Source organism: Rhodnius prolixus, unplaced genomic scaffold (assembly GCF_049639745.1).
Source record: "Rhodnius prolixus isolate KJV_2025 unplaced genomic scaffold, Rpr scaffold_6, whole genome shotgun sequence".
NCBI classification, from domain to species: domain Eukaryota; kingdom Metazoa; phylum Arthropoda; class Insecta; order Hemiptera; family Reduviidae; genus Rhodnius; species Rhodnius prolixus.
In genome coordinates, this window is record NW_027411634.1 from 36,554,105 (window position 1) to 36,573,821 (window position 19,717).

Genomic DNA, 19,717 nt, shown 5'->3' on the forward strand with positions numbered 1-19,717 from the left:
TCCCCTCCTCTCTGTAGTTAGCTTAACTTAAACATGGAAAATCCCAGATTGTTAAGATTTGCTATTTCGTAAAGGTGTCGGCAGTTCACCCAGGTAACCAGGAAAAGTCGTGTGAGTGTGCAAATCAGGCTTGATTATATTAAGAGCGATCCGGGGGGAAATAAACCTTTGGAAAATTTTCTGATTAAGCCTCTACTTGAAGCTCGTAATTTTGGCCAATTGCATACAAGTGCAATTAGTGCACCAATTTTAAAGAAAACCTTTCGAGAGATATTCAAAAAATAGAAAAATTAATTCAGTAATAGTGCATTTCCGGTTAATGGATTTTAACGAAAACTTCTATTACAGTGCTCTCTACTGGCAGAACTACCTGAATATCAAATTGGAACTATCTGAAATTTTGCGTTTGTTAGTTAAAATGAGTCGTAGAAGCTGCTGGACGCACAGACCAATTTTTCTCAACAACTTTTTCTTCTTCAAGGGACATTAATTCCTTCCTGGAAATTTCTAAATTTTTGGAGAAAACTAGAAAATTCAATATGTGCACAACTGTAATACTTCCGCTTACAGGCGTTAACAAAAAGTGAAAAGGCCTTATGTGTGAATGTTGTGTTAGAATGCGAAAAATGGAATTTCAAGTCCCCCCCCCCATAACTAATAAATTTTAGGACCAAAATAGAAACGGAACTGACCAGAGGCCTGAGAGAATCAAGGTGAGTGACACTAAATGAAAAGATATGCGACAACATGGCAACGGTGAAATGATGAACCACACAGATTATCGAGCAGCTTATCGATTTTCAATCGATCGAGCAAGCAGTCTAAGTAGCAATTAATTGAATACTAAATAATCATTTCAAAAATTTATAACACCATTTAGCTGACATATCACATTATGCCTGGGTAACCATGACAACTCTACTCTACTGAATATTTACACCTGTACTTCCTCCCTCACCCCCTCCCACAAAGACCAACCTGCAATAAGAAAGCTTTCAGCAAACTTACATCCGCCACAGCCACTTACATTATCCTTAATGATCTAACTATATGAAAGAAGTTCAGCCAACCTTACTTCCCCATTCACTAATTTATAATAAAATTGTACGTATGCCGGTCATTTCATTAGTCTATAAATACTAGAAAGGGCATTAATAAATAATATTTTGTATCGACAAGAAAATAATTATTATTAATATTTTTTTTTAAATCCATTTCTTCACAATAACTCAACGTTCCGACTAATATTAGGTCCATCCTTCAGGAGCTTCTTAAAGAATGGAGTGAATAAAAAAAGCTTTCCGTCCAAAATCGGCCAAATCTGGGAAGTAACACTTTTCTGAATCGTTTTTTCATTTTTTGGATTTTTGTTTCTCTCGAAAATGCTTTCCAATGATTTTCTTAAACCGGAAATGTACTTTACTAAATAGATTTTTCAGTTTTTTGCGATTATTTTTTCCCTCCAAAATGTTTTTAATTCTTTTCTTTAAAAAATTGGGTTAGTTCTGCAGTGCTGGATATATTTGATTTTATCTCTGAACGGATATCTCTTACATTTGCTAACACTGACGAAATCTCTACACCAAACTGAATAATCTTCCTTTGATGATGGATTAAAGGACCCGAAACAGGTGGGAGATTCATTAGACTTGGATGCTACGACTATTAAAAATAATGACAGCTTCTTTAAACTTTGCTATCTGCACTTTTCCTGTTATTGGAAACATTAAAGAATCTAGGGGATAGGCTACCTTCAACGAAATCATTTTACTATGATGAAATGTACAGTAAAGAAGGCAATCATCTTTTTATTACTAATTCTGCACTGAAAGAGAATTTACTCACGTAAGTAAGAGAACGAATGTAGGACGGTTCAGACTAAATTCTCTAGAGGTGTTTATGTTCTATAATTTAATAACCGTTAAAATTACATCCAATTCTAATTAATTCCCCTCCTATGTCTAAGCGGGCAAGCTGAGCCTAAGACAACGAAACGAGTCTTCGGAAGAAAGAAAGGAGAAATAAAAAAAAATCATGTCCAAGGGGATGCGAGTGGTGGAAGAGAAAAAACCTTAAAGCCCTTGGTGGAGGAGACGCGGTGTTATGAAAGTATCTGCTAACCGGTCCACACCTTAACCAGGCCGCTAGAAGAGAAAGGTAGGCAGGCAGGCAGCCCCGTCCTGGGAAAAGGGTACACTCCAACTAGGAAGGGGTTCCCACGTCTCCTAGAGAGCGAGACCTGTGCCTGCTAGTTCGTTGCTCTCCTTTTCTTCTTAAGGATTGACATTTCAGGCAAAGAGAGGTGTATACCTACACCGTGTTCTCCTTCTCTCTCCATACGGGAAGAGGGTACAATATTTCTGAATTTACAACGACACCCTCTTCCTCGGATATTTCAAAGAAAGAAATGGTTAAATCAATGAAAATGTGCGATATAACAAACACTAACAAAAAGTATCATGAGATAGGGGTGAAATAAATCCCTTAATTGTTCAGATAATAGTGAACTTTTTTCTATAAAAGTGGAAAGAAACCAAGTATTATAGTTAGGATGAGTTACTTGGAAGGGACAATGAATTGTGGAGTGAATCACACAGAATCACCCTTTCCTTCACTGGGATATCCAGAACTGGATGGATAGAAGATAGGGATTTTGCCAAAACTATCAAAACAGCAGGGTCAAAAATTAAATTTTGAACCTACATAATCATTCTAATGCTCTGAAATTAATTTAACATTTTCAATTCAAAGTGGATTTTACAGCTTGATTACAAAATAGCATACTCTTTTTTTAATAAGAGTTTTTGAATTAATTGAGCGGATATATTGGTACCCTAATGGCCACTATAAATTAAAACTAAAATTTCATAATTAATTTAACTTTTCAATTACTTTTTTTTAGTTTTTGTGTAACTCGTAATAAATTTTAATTATTTTCGTTTCAAATTGAAACTTTCAATTTTTCCTAATTTTGTTGGGAAACATGGTTTAACATAAAACAATGATTCGAATCAAATGGTTCTCAAAATGGATTCGTTCTTGTGATCCGAATCTCCTATCCGTGTCTCCTAGCTAGCGAAATAACCATTAGAATTTACGGCATCAAAATAATAATTACGATAAAATCCTATAGCTCTTAACAATAAGACCATAAATAGAGTCTAAATGCGTTCAGATTCTTATTGGGCCGTCCCAATTTAGAAATAAATGACATGATAAATAACCGTGGACAGTAACCCTAACTTGTTCCATACATAAAAGTGGGAAAATATTTATTTACAAAAATAGGTTGGTGAACCTGTTAAAAAAAATTCTAAATAGTCTAATAAGTATAAACATTAAAAAAAATAAATAAATAAATATAATAAAACAAGAAACAAGTTTATTAGAAGGGATGTGGGGAGGAGACCCGAATAGACCTAGAAAAAAAGAAGTAGGGATGAGTAGACTAGAAGTAGGGGATCATAGTGATGCCGTTAGAAAAGAGCACGCAGAGTTCATCCAGTCTGTGATTTGTACGCCAATATGGAGTGCGAAATTTCAGATTTGGACGAAACGCTAAATAAATAAATAAATACCATTTTGGACACTATGATTTCTACACAATATTAGCGATTGTAAGGATCAAAATTGTGGTGGGCATCAATTCCAAGGATAATCAAATCCAGAATCGTAATATTTTCACGACATCCAGGCAGCTTCTACTGGTTATCAAGTTCTACTAAGTTATTTCAAGGAAGATTGAGCCATGTCTGCCTGGGATAATCTGGTGAGTATTGCCACGTATTGTGCGGGTGCCCAGGCATTCCTGGATAAAAAGCACGATGAGACTGCCGCCTGCTTGGCTGATGGGAGTTTCAATGGTAACCTGTTTAGGATGTGAGCTACGTATTAGGATAGTTCGCAGTAGATCGCAGCAATGGTAGGCGAACCTCAGATTGGAAAAAGTGAGCGTTAGTTGACTACGGTGACTGGGAGGTTATTCGGGCAATCGGCGACCTCTTGACGGACCATTGAAGACAGCGAACACATGCATCACTTGCAAAAACTTGCAACTTGAAGCTTTTCCTAATTATAACGAATTATCAAATAGCTGTATGTAATCCATTTTTATACAATCTTCAACTCTGTTACCATCTCTTGCAATACTCAACGCTAATTATATTGTCAGAGACCTAGAATTTCCTCTGGAACTGCACAGAATGGCCGTCCTATAATAGGAGTTTCCAGAGGGTACTTCTATTTCTTATGACATCCTATTCACACATCTTTATCAAACTTACTCACTGTAAACTCCCAAGATAATAGCCCTACTTAGCCAATTATACTCCAGATTTTTCAAAAACCTGGACTTAAAGCTTGTTGAGAGAAGAAATAGATCAACTTCTTTGGAAGGAGATGGTAATCTAAGATCATACAATGTTAAAGGTAAGTTTTAATAGGATAGGAGACATTTTGGATAAAAAAAAATTTTTTAAAGGAAATGACCGGAAGCGAAAAATAAAAAAAAACTATAGCATTTATTCTTTCTATCCGGCGATGACGGAGTCCCTATTCCCAAGAGTCCAGCTGACCGACCCTTAGGTAAAAGAGGGGTCTGACCTTTCCCCAAGACCCTAAACTGACCCTTTTTATATTCAGCACATCGTGCTCATTCTGGAAATAAAATAAAACTAGTCTACCATCCTCATACATACAGCTTAAAAACACAATCGATTGAGTGTGTGTGTAAAGTTAGGGGGGGGGACTATTCCTTTCGAGACAACCTTAATATCCATGGGAAAATTTGATAAACGAAATTAACTATATGGTTATCAATGTAGAATATGAGGAACAACTGCTACCATCTAAAGGTTGAAGTAGTTAGTAATCGTGTAAAATTAGCATTTCGTGAGGTACATTGAAATTCGAAAGCTCTTAAATTTGAAAATAATATACACAGGTACGAATAGATTTTAAAATTGCAAGCAATGAGTATTTAAATTTCTTCAACTTTATGATTGGGTCAAAATTAAGGAAAAGCCCAAGTGCTTGGCTAACAATTGTTAACTTTTATCAAAGTCTATCCAATAACAACTTCAACAACGGACTTTTAAGTGAAGTTAAATAGATGAACAAATTCCTTCCAATTATCAGAAAATTCCATTTGGAAAAGCTATCCACAGATACAGTACTTCCTGTTCCAGCACACAATAAGTACACGTGTTTCAAGATCGTTCTTATCGTATAAACTATTTCCCGGTTTCACCCTACATATGTAGCAAAACCCCGTGTGGATTAGAATACGGAACTCTTCCCATGATCGGGGGAAACAAGCTCTACTAACTACCTGTGTCTTTCACCCCCCTGCAAACAACCCTGTTTTAAACAGTTTACGTATATGATTGTGAACAAATACACAAAACCGAACGAGAACCAGTGGCGGTGGGGTCGCTCAGACATTGTGACAAAAAGCCGCCCTCACTGGTTTTTTAAATAAAATAAAGTTTTTTTTTTGTTTCCCTTTCTTTGTTTACTTCCTGTTTGATTACATTATGAGGAGGAATGAAGCAAAACATCAGGGGCCGTCGGGTACAGGAGAAGTAGACCAGTGACGTTAGAGGGCACCCGCATCAACCTTCCTAAAGGGAGCAGTACCCTCATAGTTTTGCTTTTTTTTTTTTTGCATAAAACAAAAAAATATTTTTTTAATTTCGAATTTTTACAAAATTATCTAGATGCCTTCAAAAATAATGCAAGGGGATTTCGAAATTAGCTTGATATAATCGATTCTTGCTAAATAAATTAGAAATAAAGAAGTGATAATATGGATATAAACCAAAACACCGAAAAATGCTTTAACCGAATTTCCCCAGAAAAATGTTACAAACGAAAATTGAGAACATAAGTGAGTGCAATAAATGTACCGAGTTTGAAGAAAATTAAGGAGGAGGGGAGTTTCTGAAAGTACCTCAAAACACTCAGTAATCACCCATTAAAGAGTAACTAAACGAAACGTTAAGTTTGAACTTTCATTTATGTTTTGAACTAGTACTTACACACAGACTCAATTTTTTTGTTCATTAATAAGCTACATGTGTCTCTTTTTAATAGTCTAAAGTAATTTTAATATGAAAAATAAAAATTAGAAAGTTTTTTAAAATTTTTTCACTGAAGAAAAAAAAATATCCTCCGGGCCGGATTTGAACCAGCGACCTATGGATAGCTGCTATAATGTTTGCCCAACTACAGTCCACCGCTCTACCAACTGAGCTACCAGAGGCACATGTTGGCACCCGCTATCTTACCGGCTCACCAATGACCTTCTAAAAATGTTCTGATCTACCTTTTACTTTTTAATAGTAAATCTATAAATTCTTAAATTTCCTAATTTTTGTTTTATTTAAATTTAATTTTAAAATGCCATAACATACAAATTATTATTAAAAAACCAAATATGTTATAATTATTAGTATTTCATTATGGGAAATCAGATGTTATAAAACAACTGAATCAATTACTGATTGCTCTAAATAGTTAAGTTCCTCAATTTTATCAAAGAAGCAAAACAAAATGAATCATCGTCAAACAGTCACTGGTATAAATAAATTTGTATTTTTTTCTGTTACCATTCTTCACAATTAAATAAAAAAAATCTATATTTTAAAAATTATCTGTTAGGTAATAATTATAAATATTTAAAATTTGGAATTTTTGCTAAATGTACAAACTAATACTAAATAAATATAAGTAGGAGGATTATACTATTCTCCAGGATTATCTCATAAATTTCGTTACTAAGTTTATATGAATCATGTTTTAATTCGCACTAAATTACACAGTTTGTTATACGAAACATTAAGTTGAAATTATAACATCTAAACTAAAATGACCCAACCACTGCCAGAGAACAACCCTTAAAAGGAATTTTCTCCGAAAAATGATTTATGTAAAAAGGTATGATTCCTAAAAGTATGGTATAAAGTTTGCAGGAATTCTTTGGATTCATTTTCAAGAGAAATAGCAAAATAAGAGACAAAACAAACCCCATTCAGTAAAGTGATAATTTTTGTTTAGAAATATAGTTTCAGCAACATATGTAAGAGATAGGACCGTACATTTCGTTGTAGTAGCACTTGAGTAGTAAAACTAACCTTAACCAACTTGTGATACAAAAACGTTTCTAATGTGCAATATGATTGTAATTAAAGTTAGATAAAAGGTTCATACCCGTTTTCGATAAAAATCCAAAAAATCGATTAAGTAAAATTTTACTTCCGTTTGGACTGATTTTCACCCAAATCTTTATTTCTTAGCTTTTCTCAACAGCTACGTGAAATATCCAATTTCAACTTCTTGGGGTTTTTCGTTTCTTCAATGAAGAATAACTTGTATTTGGACAATTTGTTTTATGTCAGTTTTAAGGAGGATTTGTAACAGTCTTGCCTCTAATGACATTTCGGCGTGACGCACAAGTTACACAAACTGTACGCGGGGACACTAAAGAAAGTCAGCAGAACAGTAGTTCTACCAAAAATTGACGACTAAACATTGTAGAAAAAGCTAGGTATCATTTACGCAAATTAAGTTTAATTTTTTTAAAAATGCCACTTTTAATATTAAAAAAAAATCATAATAAATAAATTATATTAAATTACCTCATCCAAAATGGAAAAGCATAAAAACTTACCTGAAACAAAAAATAAAAATTCAGATTAATCCAAAAATATATTATTTTAAACATTCTTTTTAAAATGTTTAGATAATTATTTGAAAAAAAAATATTTATTTAGGCACCGGCGAGATTCGAACTCACGATCTCCTGTTTACTAGACAGGCGCTTTAACCAACTAAGCCACGGCGCCTTATATTATTCCCTGAATCGATGAAAGCATAACGCATCTGCGCCAAACCTTTGAGAATTTCAAATTAAGTGAAGACAAGACAAACAACTCTTATAAACTCGTTTTCCAAAATAAAAAAGATGACCAGCCAATAAAAAAAAACATTTAGGCACCGGCGAGATTCGAACTCACGATCTCCTGTTTACTAGACAGGCGCTTTAACCAACTAAGCCACGGCGCCTGGCGGTTGACCTGCTAAATGATACAGCTCATAAGCAATTCTCTTTTATTTTTATCATTTTCTTAAATAATATGCACAAAATTCAGCATAACTATTTAAAATTAATAAAGTTGCGAAGTGCTTTAATTATCTGTGATACAAATTCCTGATACAAATGGAATCGGAAATAAAAAAAAAGTTTGAATATAGCGGGAGTATTGATTAAAGAATTTTAGCTCCTTCCCACAACAGAGGAGCTCTTTAGATTTCAATTAAATACCAAATTTAAAATTTAAATTACTATCACATATACTGCAGTTTAAGCAATTCTCTTCTATTAAAAAAGAAAAGAAAAGGGCAAGATTAAAATTGAATGATCAGAACGTTTTTCACAGCAAAGTTACTAATTTACAAATTTTCGTTTGGTTACGGAATATTTTAATTACTACAATATTACTACTAATTTGAGGGACCCTCCATAATGGTCGTTTCAGAGTGAGTAGTAATGGTCCTAACTCCTTGGTAATATTAACTAATTTTAAAATTGAGCCAAAATTTTAGTTTAAATATCATCTGCCCAAAATTGCGAGACTTCTGAGTGTTTTCGTTGTAGAAATTTTACTGACTTGATTTGATTTTTTTTTTTTTTTCTTCTGTGAACGACGATTATCGATGTTTGCGAGAGCTATCTTGAGATCCGATTTTCATGAAATCAACATTTTTAAAAGAATTGCCATCTCTTTCAGCGTGGAAAGAGAATGTGATGTGATTCTTGCAGTTTTTCGATGTTGTTTTTAATCGGAAATACTAGTACGTGCACTTAGTATTGCTAAATTTTGAAACAGCCAAAAGATTAAACTTAAAATATGGCACAGTGGCAGGGAGATTTCATTAGATTAATATATAAAAAAAAAAAAAGATAAAAAAAAGAAATGGTCACTAACCATACCAACTAACTTTACTATGGAGAGCTGCTGGCAAATATGCAGCTGTCTGTATTTATGAACATGTGGGGCCATGTGGGACTGATCGATACGAGCATATAGTCCTATAGTAATGTTAGTAGTAGTACTTCTATGACTGACAATAGCTATTACTACGACAACTATTACTACACTACCACACCCACCTCCTACCTAACCCAATCAACCTACGCAGCCCGCCCGTTCACTTCGCACCTAGTCAGGTGCGACACGTGTCTCTATAGAATAACACGTGAATATATTGCACGTTCTATATGCGTGCTTAAAACATATTTACACAGATACTATTGCCATATATAAAAATAATTTTCTACCTATTTAATCTATAGAAATATAATTTGTATTTGATTTTTATTTCCGTTGATACATTTCAAGTAAGCGTAAAAACCTTACACATTTTCACTTTAATGGCAGCATTTTTGGGGAAAATTAATTCAGTTAAGTTGGTACTCTTGGTATCATAGTAAACATGTGGTACGTCTATAAATTATCCTATAATGGCACGTTAGAAAGCAAGCAGCCATTTTACCCCTCTTCAATGCCAAAAGTTCTCTTCTTACTTCAAGTAACCATGGAAAACTTTACAAATAAAAGTTTTAAAACTCCTTTTAAGCGATAAGTCTCAAGTTTGAGTTGTTTTAAGAAAAGAAAAAAAAACAAAAACTTAAAACTGAAAATCTTAGGGAAAGATTGGGGGTAGACTTCTCCGAAGTTAAAATATTTTAGTGCAATGACAGAAACTTACGAAGTTTGAAGCTGTGAGCAAGAACTTTCAGAAAAGCCCCAAAAAAGCACTTTCATTGTTAGATTTAATAAGTAAGCATATAACTTAAATGCATATAATACCGAATCATTAAACATATTATATACATAGAAAAGATAAGAGGGGTGGGTGAATGCGGCGCATATGTTCGCATCCTTGCCATAAATCATATGGGCAGCAGTAGGCTCGGGTGACAAACGATATATAAATCGAAGGAAACACACGACAAAGAGAGTTTATCACTCTCTCTCTCTCTACAACAGGATAATGGTCGTGTTTTATGAATAGAATCATGCTGATATTGTACTACTAGAGAGGATGGACTGTAGTACTACTAAATGAGAATATTGAGTAGTGGTAAGAGATAAAGATAGTATTAGACTTGGACTGCATCACAAGTGGGACTGCGAGAGTATGCTGTTAGTGCGGGCAGGTGATGTAGTTGAATGAATGCCTCTTTAAGCTAATATTGCACCCTGCTACATCGCATTGCACACGTTGGTGGTGGTGGCGCCGCTGCTGCTGCTCTCTCTAGACAGTATTCCGCAACTTAAACACATCTGCCGGACAATCTGCTATCGATCCAAATACACGCACTACCACGCTTGCATTCATTCAATTATTTTGTTTACACATGCTCTAATTCAATTTGAAAATCATTTTCTCTATTTTTACCGCCGGAAAACAAAAAAAAACTTTTGTGTCAATTCAAACAATCTCTTCTTACCACACTTTACGAAAGTAACTTAATTGACCACACAATTTGTACCTAAAAGTAAGTGTCTTCAATATTAGACCTTCCCATTATCTTCAGAGGGGGGGGGGGGTACTACTAAAAACAAAGTGAAACAGTACTTTTTAAAAATTTGGAACTTTGGGAACATGATTACTCCTTATTAATTTTTAATAGCTGATAAATGTATATACGAGGTCTGTAAATTAGGTAATGAGACTGATTTTTTAATTTTTTTTTATTCAAAAAGAATTACAATTCTATATTGTCACCTTCAAAATAACTTCCTTCTGAAGCCGCACAGCGCTGGAGACGTTTCTTTCCCTCCTCATAGCAGTGCTCGAACTCCGATACTTCAATATCGCCTTCAGCTGGTCGGTTGCAGCCGTTTGAATGTTTTCGACTGTCCCAAAATGAGTTCTCTTGAGGTGATTTTTCAACTTCGGGAAGAGAAAAAAGTTACAAGGCCTCAAGTCAGGCGAATAAGGATGCTGAGGAGCCACAGGAATGTTTTTACTGGCCCAAAACTCGTTTATTAAAATTGCTGTGTGACAAGGAGCATTATCGTGATGCAATACCCTGTTCTTGATGTTTGGTCTCCAAGTTTATTTTTGGCCAGTAAAAACATTCCTATGGCTCCTCAACCTCCTTATTCGCCTGACTTGAGTCCTTGTGACTTTTTTCTCTTCCCGAAGTTGAAAAATCACCTCACGGGAACTCATTTTGGGACAGTCGAAAACATTCAAACGGCTGCAACCGACCAGCTGAAGGCGATACTGAAGTATCGGAGTTCGAGGAGTGGAAGAAAAGTCTCCAGCGCTGTGCGGCTTCAGAAGGAAGTTATTTTGAAGATGACAATATAGAATTGTAATTCTTTTTTGAACTTAGCTTTGAGAAAATCATTGGTGCCATTGTGTGACAAAAAAAATCCCTTCTTTTAAAAAACGTCTTCAGGTTAAAAGAATTTACCGCTAATTTTCGGCCCTGTGATCAGACCAGGAAATCTTAAAACGAATATTCCCGGTGAAATCAGGCACGATCGCATTACTTCCTGTTACTAGTGAAGGAAAAGAAAGTAAAAAAAAAAAAAATTAAGGGGCCTTCCGTCAGGTAGACATTTCTAAGAAATATTTTCCCGCCAACCAAGAAGAAATGCAACGACCTCTTTCTTTTCTCTCAAAATAGTCGTTGGCCACTGGAATTCTTACCTTTATTTAAAAGGATATCTGGGACATAGACAATTCTCTTTACCCTAATAATATTACCACTAGGCGGTACCTTTTTCCACAAACACAAATATAAATTTGTCACCATAACCAATTTTGTCGTAAATAAAAAAAAGGTCGTTCTCAAATGCAGGAGATTAGTCAGGGAGAAAATCTGGAATCAATCGCGTGATAATTTTTGAGAAATAGTGAAATAGGAGCCTAGAAAAATAAATTATTTTCTTTGATTAATTTCGAAAAAGGTTTTTATCAAAGATAATATGAAAAATGCCCGGCCATGATTTTGAACTTGTAAATTGTAGAGTGTGTTGGTGATAGGGCGGAAGCCGTCAGACTGGATGTTCGTTAAGAGATCAATAAAAGACCAACGATCCTGTATGTAGTTAATTGGCCGAAAGTACTTCTTCCCATATGGCACCACCCTATTTACTACCTTCTCTCTCTACACCAAGTCGTCATGCTCATATTGATAAACGGTTCTTGTTAATAGAAAAATATTGTGAACGTAACCAATCTCCTATTTCCTATTTCGTCTTTTCACCGAAAATGAACACGTTGTTTTATTTATTAAATAATTTTCCCAAGAAAATAGTCCGGTATAAGTGTGATTATATCACTAACCTTAAAGGTCTTGATTGTTTAGGATTCTTTTTTTGTCGGTACTCTTGTACCTAAACAGTCAAAACAGAAGAGAAACCAATCTTTAAGGTAGCAATGTAAAAGAAATTACAATTTTTAAACAATATACAAGCCTTAAAGATGACCCAGTCTCTAAGACAAAAGCTTAGCAAAGAAATAAATTAATCACGACGGAAATTGGCATTAATCTTTCTTCCAGCTGTATTAATGAATCTAAAGAAAGATGTACAATTCTCTTCTGTTACCACTAAACGCTATGTCCTAGCTGAACTTTCTAAATACAGCCCCTTAAGGAAAAAGTGTGCACGCGTGATGCGGAAGTCCCAAAAAGGCCACAAAAGGCGAGCACTGTATTACTTCCGAATAGGTTTTATTTTCGCCGCACCGGATGCAGTTATTTATCTATTAGCCTAAAAATTGTTTACCACTTTATCAATTCGTAGACGTAATAATTTCTGGTGTGGCGTCATAGGATGAAATGAGTTGTTCGAAATTTCAAATTTATAAAGAGAGAGAGAGAAAACAAAAAAATAAATCACAAAAACCTGAAGTTATCATCGATTCAATAAGAAAATGTAGTATAAAAGAGACAGCATTAAAAATCTGATCGCTATCATTTCATCTCTTTGTAGTTGAACTGATAGAAGTGCCCTAATTGTTAAGATAGGTCAGTCCATTTTGGGAGAACCTTTATAAAACAAGATATATTGGTTTTTCGATAAAAAAAAATTTGTAAGTAGTTCCTAGAAATAAGGGCGTGTTTGTGGTATAAAAGTGCACTCTAGCTTCTACAAATTCTTCTTCAACATTTCATTGATAAATTATTTGTGGGAGGTTATTGTATAAGTACGAGGATAAGAGAGGAATGGCCACACAGATACACTTGTCCGCCAGCCGTCCGTATTATTTTCACTTTTTTGCCCTTTCTTTTCGGCTCTGTTCATAACTTGAAGTTCCCATTGAGGACAGGAAATGAACCTCCACTCTACAACAAACTTCTTCAAAGGGAACTCCTTCAAAAACTGGTACCTTTTCTTCAAACATACCACTTTAAATTCTTTCTTAAACTATATAAACTAATTTTGTAGAATATTTATTCAGTTACGATCAAAAAAAATTTATAATAAAATAAAAATAACCCTCGCTAATAAGTTGACTTTTAAAATCCATTCAAACGAACCTACAAAGAGAATCAGAAAACAAAAATAATAATCTATCATAAACTTATTCTTCTCACGACTTATCCTAACCACAATTTATTCCATTAAATTTTCTTAAGGTGACGTCACAGCTTCCCCCAGAACCAAACTGATAGTCTAAAACACGTTCAAATTTATCTCTATGGTGACTGCAAAGAAAATTAAAGAAAACGTGTAAAAGACTTTCTAAAAACAAAGTGGTCCAGGCCACACACAGTCATAGATCAATTTTCCCAAGACAGTTGACAACAACTGCTTCCGGAGGAAAGATCAAAATCTAAACAAAGTACCAATACTTTTTTCTTTTTTGAGGTATAAGAAAACGTAAAAACAACCCAAAAATCTATACGCTAAAATAGAACTTCCATTAATACAGATTAAATTCAATTTGCATATAATTGTAATAAATGGCTGACACATAGAACAAACATTGTTCTGACATAGCAATTCCAGAGGCTTGCTTTGGTTGCAATTTTCCATTAGAGTTAACCAAACCATTTTCCTGGGAAAATTTTTTGTAACAAAATTGGTTGGCTGAAATACCGGAAAATGCACATCAGATGTGGTGTACTTCAAACTAGACTTGTATTCAAATTTGATATTTCTTTTAGGTGCCACCCAATGGATGCGCGGCAGTTGGAGTTTTGTTAATAGATCTAATAATACCGGAAATACCACACTTTAGGCGGTTCTAAGAGAGCTGTAATGTCACGTTTCCGTTTCCTTTTTACTAAATCCTTGTACAATTTCTAAGTAAACTACGTATTAAATAAGAATTCCAAGTACCCATAAAACTTAGGAATTAAATTGTAATAAGAGAAAGTGGTGAAGTGTCAGTGCGACCAACAGAATTTTGACACACTTAAATTGTTTCCAAAATTAACATAAATATTTTAAAATTGGAACATGTGCCAACCACATTAAATAAGTGGTCATATGTTTTCATAGTTCTATTATTAATTTTCCCCTTTTTTTTGATTACAAAATTGTTCCTAAATAAAATTTAGTTTTCTGTTTTGTTGATAAAAAAAAAACCGTGTTTTTTGTATATAAAAAATAAATAGAAAATATTTTTATCTAACAAAAATGCCAAAGAAAAAAAAAGACGGTTGGTTATCGCCATTCTCAGAAGGTTCGTTAGAATATTATTTAAATCCCCCGCCATCTAGAAAGGCTGTACGCTATAAAAAAAATAAATATGGAAATAAAAAAGTACACAAACAAATTTCAGTACTGGCGGAAAAATTGGACAAAACATGGCGTAAAAAGTTACATTTAAAGATTAAAGAAGACAGCGATAGTATAAAGAAAATGTTTGAACAAATGAATGAAGAGGAAACGGAAGTACTACAAGATTACGATGAACCAAGGAAGTTTAGGAAAGAAAAAGGCAAAAGGCATACGAATGAGGAGGATGATATCGGAGTGGATTCAAGCAGCGATGTGTCGATTACATCTTCTAATACAGCGGAATATGAACTTGATGAAGAAGATGATGTAGATTTCCGACGTAAATATTCTACAGCAATTAATACGTCACCATCTAATCCTGGTGAGAATTGTGTGATAAAAGAAATCGGTACAATAGAGAATATTGGCGATTGGGACGTGATATTGTCTGATGAAGAGTGGTATGATAACGATGCAATGGAGAGCGATAAATTCATCAGCAAAGAAGGTGTCAAAATTGTGGAACTTCCGTCAGAAGACGACAAGAACAATGAACAGGTAGTTGAGGTTTTTTTTTTTTATTTAATTATAAATTTTCTAAAATAATAACTGCTCTCTGGTATTGTCAAATTTTTGAAATCAATTTATTTCCATTTCTTTTTAATGTTCAGTTAAAAGTTAACACTTATATCATAAGTACGAATGTGATGGCTTGCTAAGAATTAGCTTTCTATGGTCAACGGTGTTAAAAACAAATATGACAAAAATAGAAGGTAATAATTGATACATACATATGCGTGTTGCATGTACTGTGGACTATACTGTTATTCTAAATTCTGTAGTTCAACTTCCTTAAAACTGGGCGTTCTTTAAAGGAATATCAAGTAGGTAATAAGACGGATATTTTACGAAAAGCATTGATTAAATTGAGCAAAAGGAATTAATCTGATTTATGAAAATGCGAGGATGGAAAAGGAAAGTTAATTACAAGCTAATCGCCTCAATTTCCAACGATATTCTTTCAACAAGGACGTTGGTAATTCGGATAAAGATAGCCAATGGTCGGACAGGGGAAAAACTAAAACATACGTAGATCTGTCAACCTGTGAAGGGACTTCAATGCTAATCATTCGGATCTATAACTAAGCAGATTTTCTGCTATCATCTGGGCTTTACATTTACAATGGAAACATTGTTTTAACTTTGTTCTATCCATGATTTTTTTTATTTTTTCAGAAAACAAGGGAAACAAAAGCAGAATCTGAGGAAAACGACGAAGAGGACGAAGGTGAAGAGGACGAAGGTGAAAATCAATCAGAGAACGATGACTCGGAAGAATATTTGGAACTGGAGGATGATAGCGAAGAAGAAAGTGAAGAGGAATATGACCAAGAAAAGAAGGCCTTGCTGGAAAAACGAATGTCCACTTTAAATGACACATTGGAAAAATTAAAAGCCGAGCTTTTCGAAGCTAGACAAGCAGTTGAAGAGGAGAAGAAAACAATTATGTTACCAGGACATGCGTGTACAATAGCCGAACCTTGTAGCGTGGCAGCACAACTGGAAGAACGTCTAAGAGCAAGACGAGAGGCGGCGGCCGCCAGCTATTGTGAAGGTTTACAGCAAGTAGAAAGGATGGTATCTCAAGAGATCATACGCCTAGAAGAGGATATGCACATGTTGCAACCGTTGAATCAAATTGCAGCCGACTGGGAAATTCCTCAAGATTCAAAATTAAAGTATGTCGATCGATTTATTTTAATCAATTGAGATAAACTGATGTTTTCATTTTTAGCATCGTACTCTTTTAATTCATGTTCTTACACTAGACAAACATTTGTCACCCTGACGAGCGAGATACAAATTTTGCCAAAGAAATATCCTTTAAAAAAAAAAATTGGTTTTCTAGACAATCGAGGAAAACTGAAAAACGGCCAAAGGAGGAATTTCGCAAAAAACCATTTAACAAAGTGATGTTACTTTACTTTATTTAACTGGGTTGCCTAGAGAACTCATAAAAGAATTATAGAATTTTAACTTACAAGGATAAGTTCAACAGAAATTGCTATCAGTAAATTCATATCGAAAGTACTTACAAGAGTTCACACCGCTGCGATCGATAAGTGTTATCGACCAGTTTGAACTCCATCCTCCCCCTAAATCTCCCACTAACAAACGGTTTTCCGTTACCCAATTCCACATCATACGGGCGCCAGTGATACAGTTATCGTCCACATGTAGTTTATTAAGAGTATATTTTTTTGTTTCCATTATTAAAGAAAATAGTAAAAAGCTGTTAATGAAGAAAGTCTCAAAACTCATCGGCGGAAAAATCGATGCATAAAAAGTGAAAACTTACCGTTGACACATTTTTCGTGACACGTTTTTGAGATCCGGCGATACACCCATACCCAAAACCATTCTCCGTACTAACGAAAATTAAATAAAAACGGATATTTCTATTTGGAATCGAAAGTCTGTCCAATTCCATCTTCTTTCTAAAGAGAAATAAGAGCAAGTGACATTTGAAGCTGTGATGTGATAATAAACTCTTGCCTACGTCAGATTTCACCTCTTTTTTTATTATTATTTAAATCAGCTTACAACAGGTCAGATCGTTATCGATCTTTAAACGTTGTTAAGAGCCAAGAAATAATCGATCCACTCAAATTCAAATTTTTCTCCCAAAAGATATTTATCTCTCCCTCTATTATCAAAATAGTCCCTAAATAACAAATCATAAATGTTCATAAATTACTCAATTTTTTGTGTTTTTACTCAAAACATTTTACCTACTAGGAAATACAATATTTTTATCGATTGATTGGGCGATTGATTTCAGAGCGGTCAAGCAGGGATAGATCCAATCAAGTTTGGAATTCTACCTGAAGGATCAAACGGCCACTTCCATCTTTCTCTTACCCTCTTCCACTCTAAAGGAGGATGACTGGCAAAATGTCAAATTTTTTAAGACAAGATCTCCCCGAGGTTGATGGTTTCGATTTTCTGTTACTACCATTCTCAAGATATTCTTTCACGATAATCGAAATTGTACAATTTTCCAAACTTTTTTTCTTCACCACTTTGTTTCTGCGAAGTAACTGAGTCTTCATGCATTTCCCAGGGGCATTTTAACGGAGGCAGATCAAAGGCTCCATACATATTCTATGTTATGTTCCATTTAGCGTAGGAGCCTGATCCCACAGCTTGTGTGAATGTAGATGTGGAGTAGAAACAGAATTAAAAGAACAACTAGGACATGTTGGACAATTAGGCGGGACCTTCGGTTTAAGTGAGCGCTAGTATCGTATTAAGGGCGTTGCAAGTACCGGAGTACACAATATTTTTAGATAACGATCTACCTCTTTCTAGGGCTCACTTTGAAGGCAGATGCAGTTTATAAAATTTTAAGATCCTCTAAGACAAAACTGACAATAATTTGAATTCCTTATTCCAAATTTTCAGATCAATAATGTACCGACAAGATTACATGTTAGTCACGGATTTGAACTTAACTATACCAAGCGGGCTGAAACCTTATTTAAAAACAGAAATCAATGAAGTGAACTGATAATAATTTTTTCAGACAATAACCAATCAATCAACTGTGATAATAAAACAACAAAAGCCCAACAAGATTGGAAACTAGATTATCAATATAAAAGCTGCTGAACTGGTCAAATTATTTGTCTTGAGTAATCAATCAAATTACTTAAAAAATATTTTTTCTTAAGAAAAATCAGCTTTTTGTACGGAGGAATAAAATTGTATGAACTAATAAACTATGAGACAATTGAAAAAATTTTCGTTTCTATTAACTGTTTAAAAATTATGTGAATTTCATTAAAAAATAAAAACTCGATAAGAATTTAGATAAATTTAATCAATGAAAGAGCCGTTAAAAAAGGACGCAATAATGGCGATATATAAGAAGAATCAGTTTTGCTAGGTCATAACATCTTGGCCGTTAACGGTCGTTTACTACAACTGGAGAAGATAAGGATTTTTTTTTTTTATTGTGAGACATCAATCAGCAAGGCAACATCTTATACTGTTAAGTAAGCCTTTAAATGATTATCTATTAAGAATATATTATTAATAGATTTGTCGGCATAAACTCCATCGATTCTCAACAACTATTTGAGAAACTAGTCTTCAAAAAGTTGGAAAGTTTAGCCTTAGAGTAGAGGTGGATACGCAACTTCCGTTTGAAGAGAGGCGGTGGTGAATCTATTAAGATATCTGAGTATCCGATTGCGGCAAACGTTCTTTGATAGTGACTAATAATAAGGAAGGATATCAAGACTGATGTTTTGTCGGCTCTTTGATCTAATATCCACGAAAAGAAACTTAATTTTTTTGATTATCTTTTTAAGTTTGATCCTACAAAATTCGATTTGAAAGGCAAAGCTAGTTTTACACCAAGGTTGAGCTAGAGCAATGAGAGAATTTTAAGAGGAAAATAATTTTCCCGATTAATACTACAGCGGCACATTAGACCAACTGCTACTTCTTCAGTTGGGAAATTGCCTAGCTAAGTTATTTCCTTGCCTAGTCCAGCTGGTACTCAAACTAACTACGAATCTTTTAACTTCCTGCGATTTTCAATTTTGAGCTAAACTGTTCCACATCAATCACGTACTTTCAAAAAACCTTCTTGTTTTTTTACGCAGTGTATTTCCGGTATAAACTCAAAAAAAAGTCTTGCATCTGACAAGATAGAAGTAAGTTTACTTCCTCTAACTAGAAGTAAGCGGAAAGTAATGATCGTCACGTGCTATAATTATGTTACAACGGTCTTTCAATAAACACTAACCTACATATTTTGCTATGTCCATGTTGGGGGAAAAAAAGTCGTAACTAATATACGTTATTATTTCTTATTAATTACAATGTCAGGAGAATCGCCAAAGCACGCTTTATTTTAACATTTCTTTTTATGAAAAAATATTATATATTAG

At 34.3% G+C, this 19,717-nt stretch overlaps 2 protein-coding genes and 3 non-coding genes across 9 annotated transcripts in view; 1 reads left to right on the top strand and 4 right to left on the bottom strand.

Annotated features, from left to right (window-relative positions):
- Window positions 1-19,717, bottom strand: part of LOC141460860 (M-phase inducer phosphatase-like) — a 107,449-nt gene that overhangs the window by 37,927 nt on the left and 49,805 nt on the right. The window lies entirely within an intron of this gene.
- TRNAY-GUA (transfer RNA tyrosine (anticodon GUA)) lies at window positions 6,168-6,262 on the bottom strand. Its single transcript has 2 exons — window positions 6,226-6,262; window positions 6,168-6,203 (listed from the first exon to the last, which is right to left on the bottom strand). It is a non-coding gene; the product is annotated as a tRNA-Tyr (tRNA).
- Window positions 6,445-18,560, top strand: LOC141460862 (uncharacterized). Of its 3 annotated transcripts, XM_074141281.1 has the most exons (4): window positions 6,445-6,577; window positions 14,818-15,314; window positions 15,993-16,495; window positions 18,222-18,560. In XM_074141281.1, exons 1-4 carry the CDS (start codon window positions 6,553-6,555, stop codon window positions 18,325-18,327), a joined length of 1,131 nt encoding a protein of 376 aa, XP_073997382.1. In that variant the 5' UTR covers window positions 6,445-6,552; the 3' UTR covers window positions 18,328-18,560. The 3 variants fall into 3 exon arrangements, with proteins under 3 accessions (XP_073997382.1, XP_073997381.1, XP_073997380.1); XM_074141280.1 differs by lacking the exon at window positions 6,445-6,577 and having other exon boundaries at window positions 14,550-15,314; window positions 18,343-18,560; XM_074141279.1 differs by lacking the exon at window positions 6,445-6,577 and having other exon boundaries at window positions 14,551-15,314.
- TRNAT-AGU (transfer RNA threonine (anticodon AGU)) lies at window positions 7,771-7,844 on the bottom strand. The gene has a single exon. It is a non-coding gene; the product is annotated as a tRNA-Thr (tRNA).
- On the bottom strand, window positions 7,991-8,064 carry TRNAT-AGU (transfer RNA threonine (anticodon AGU)). The gene has a single exon. It is a non-coding gene; the product is annotated as a tRNA-Thr (tRNA).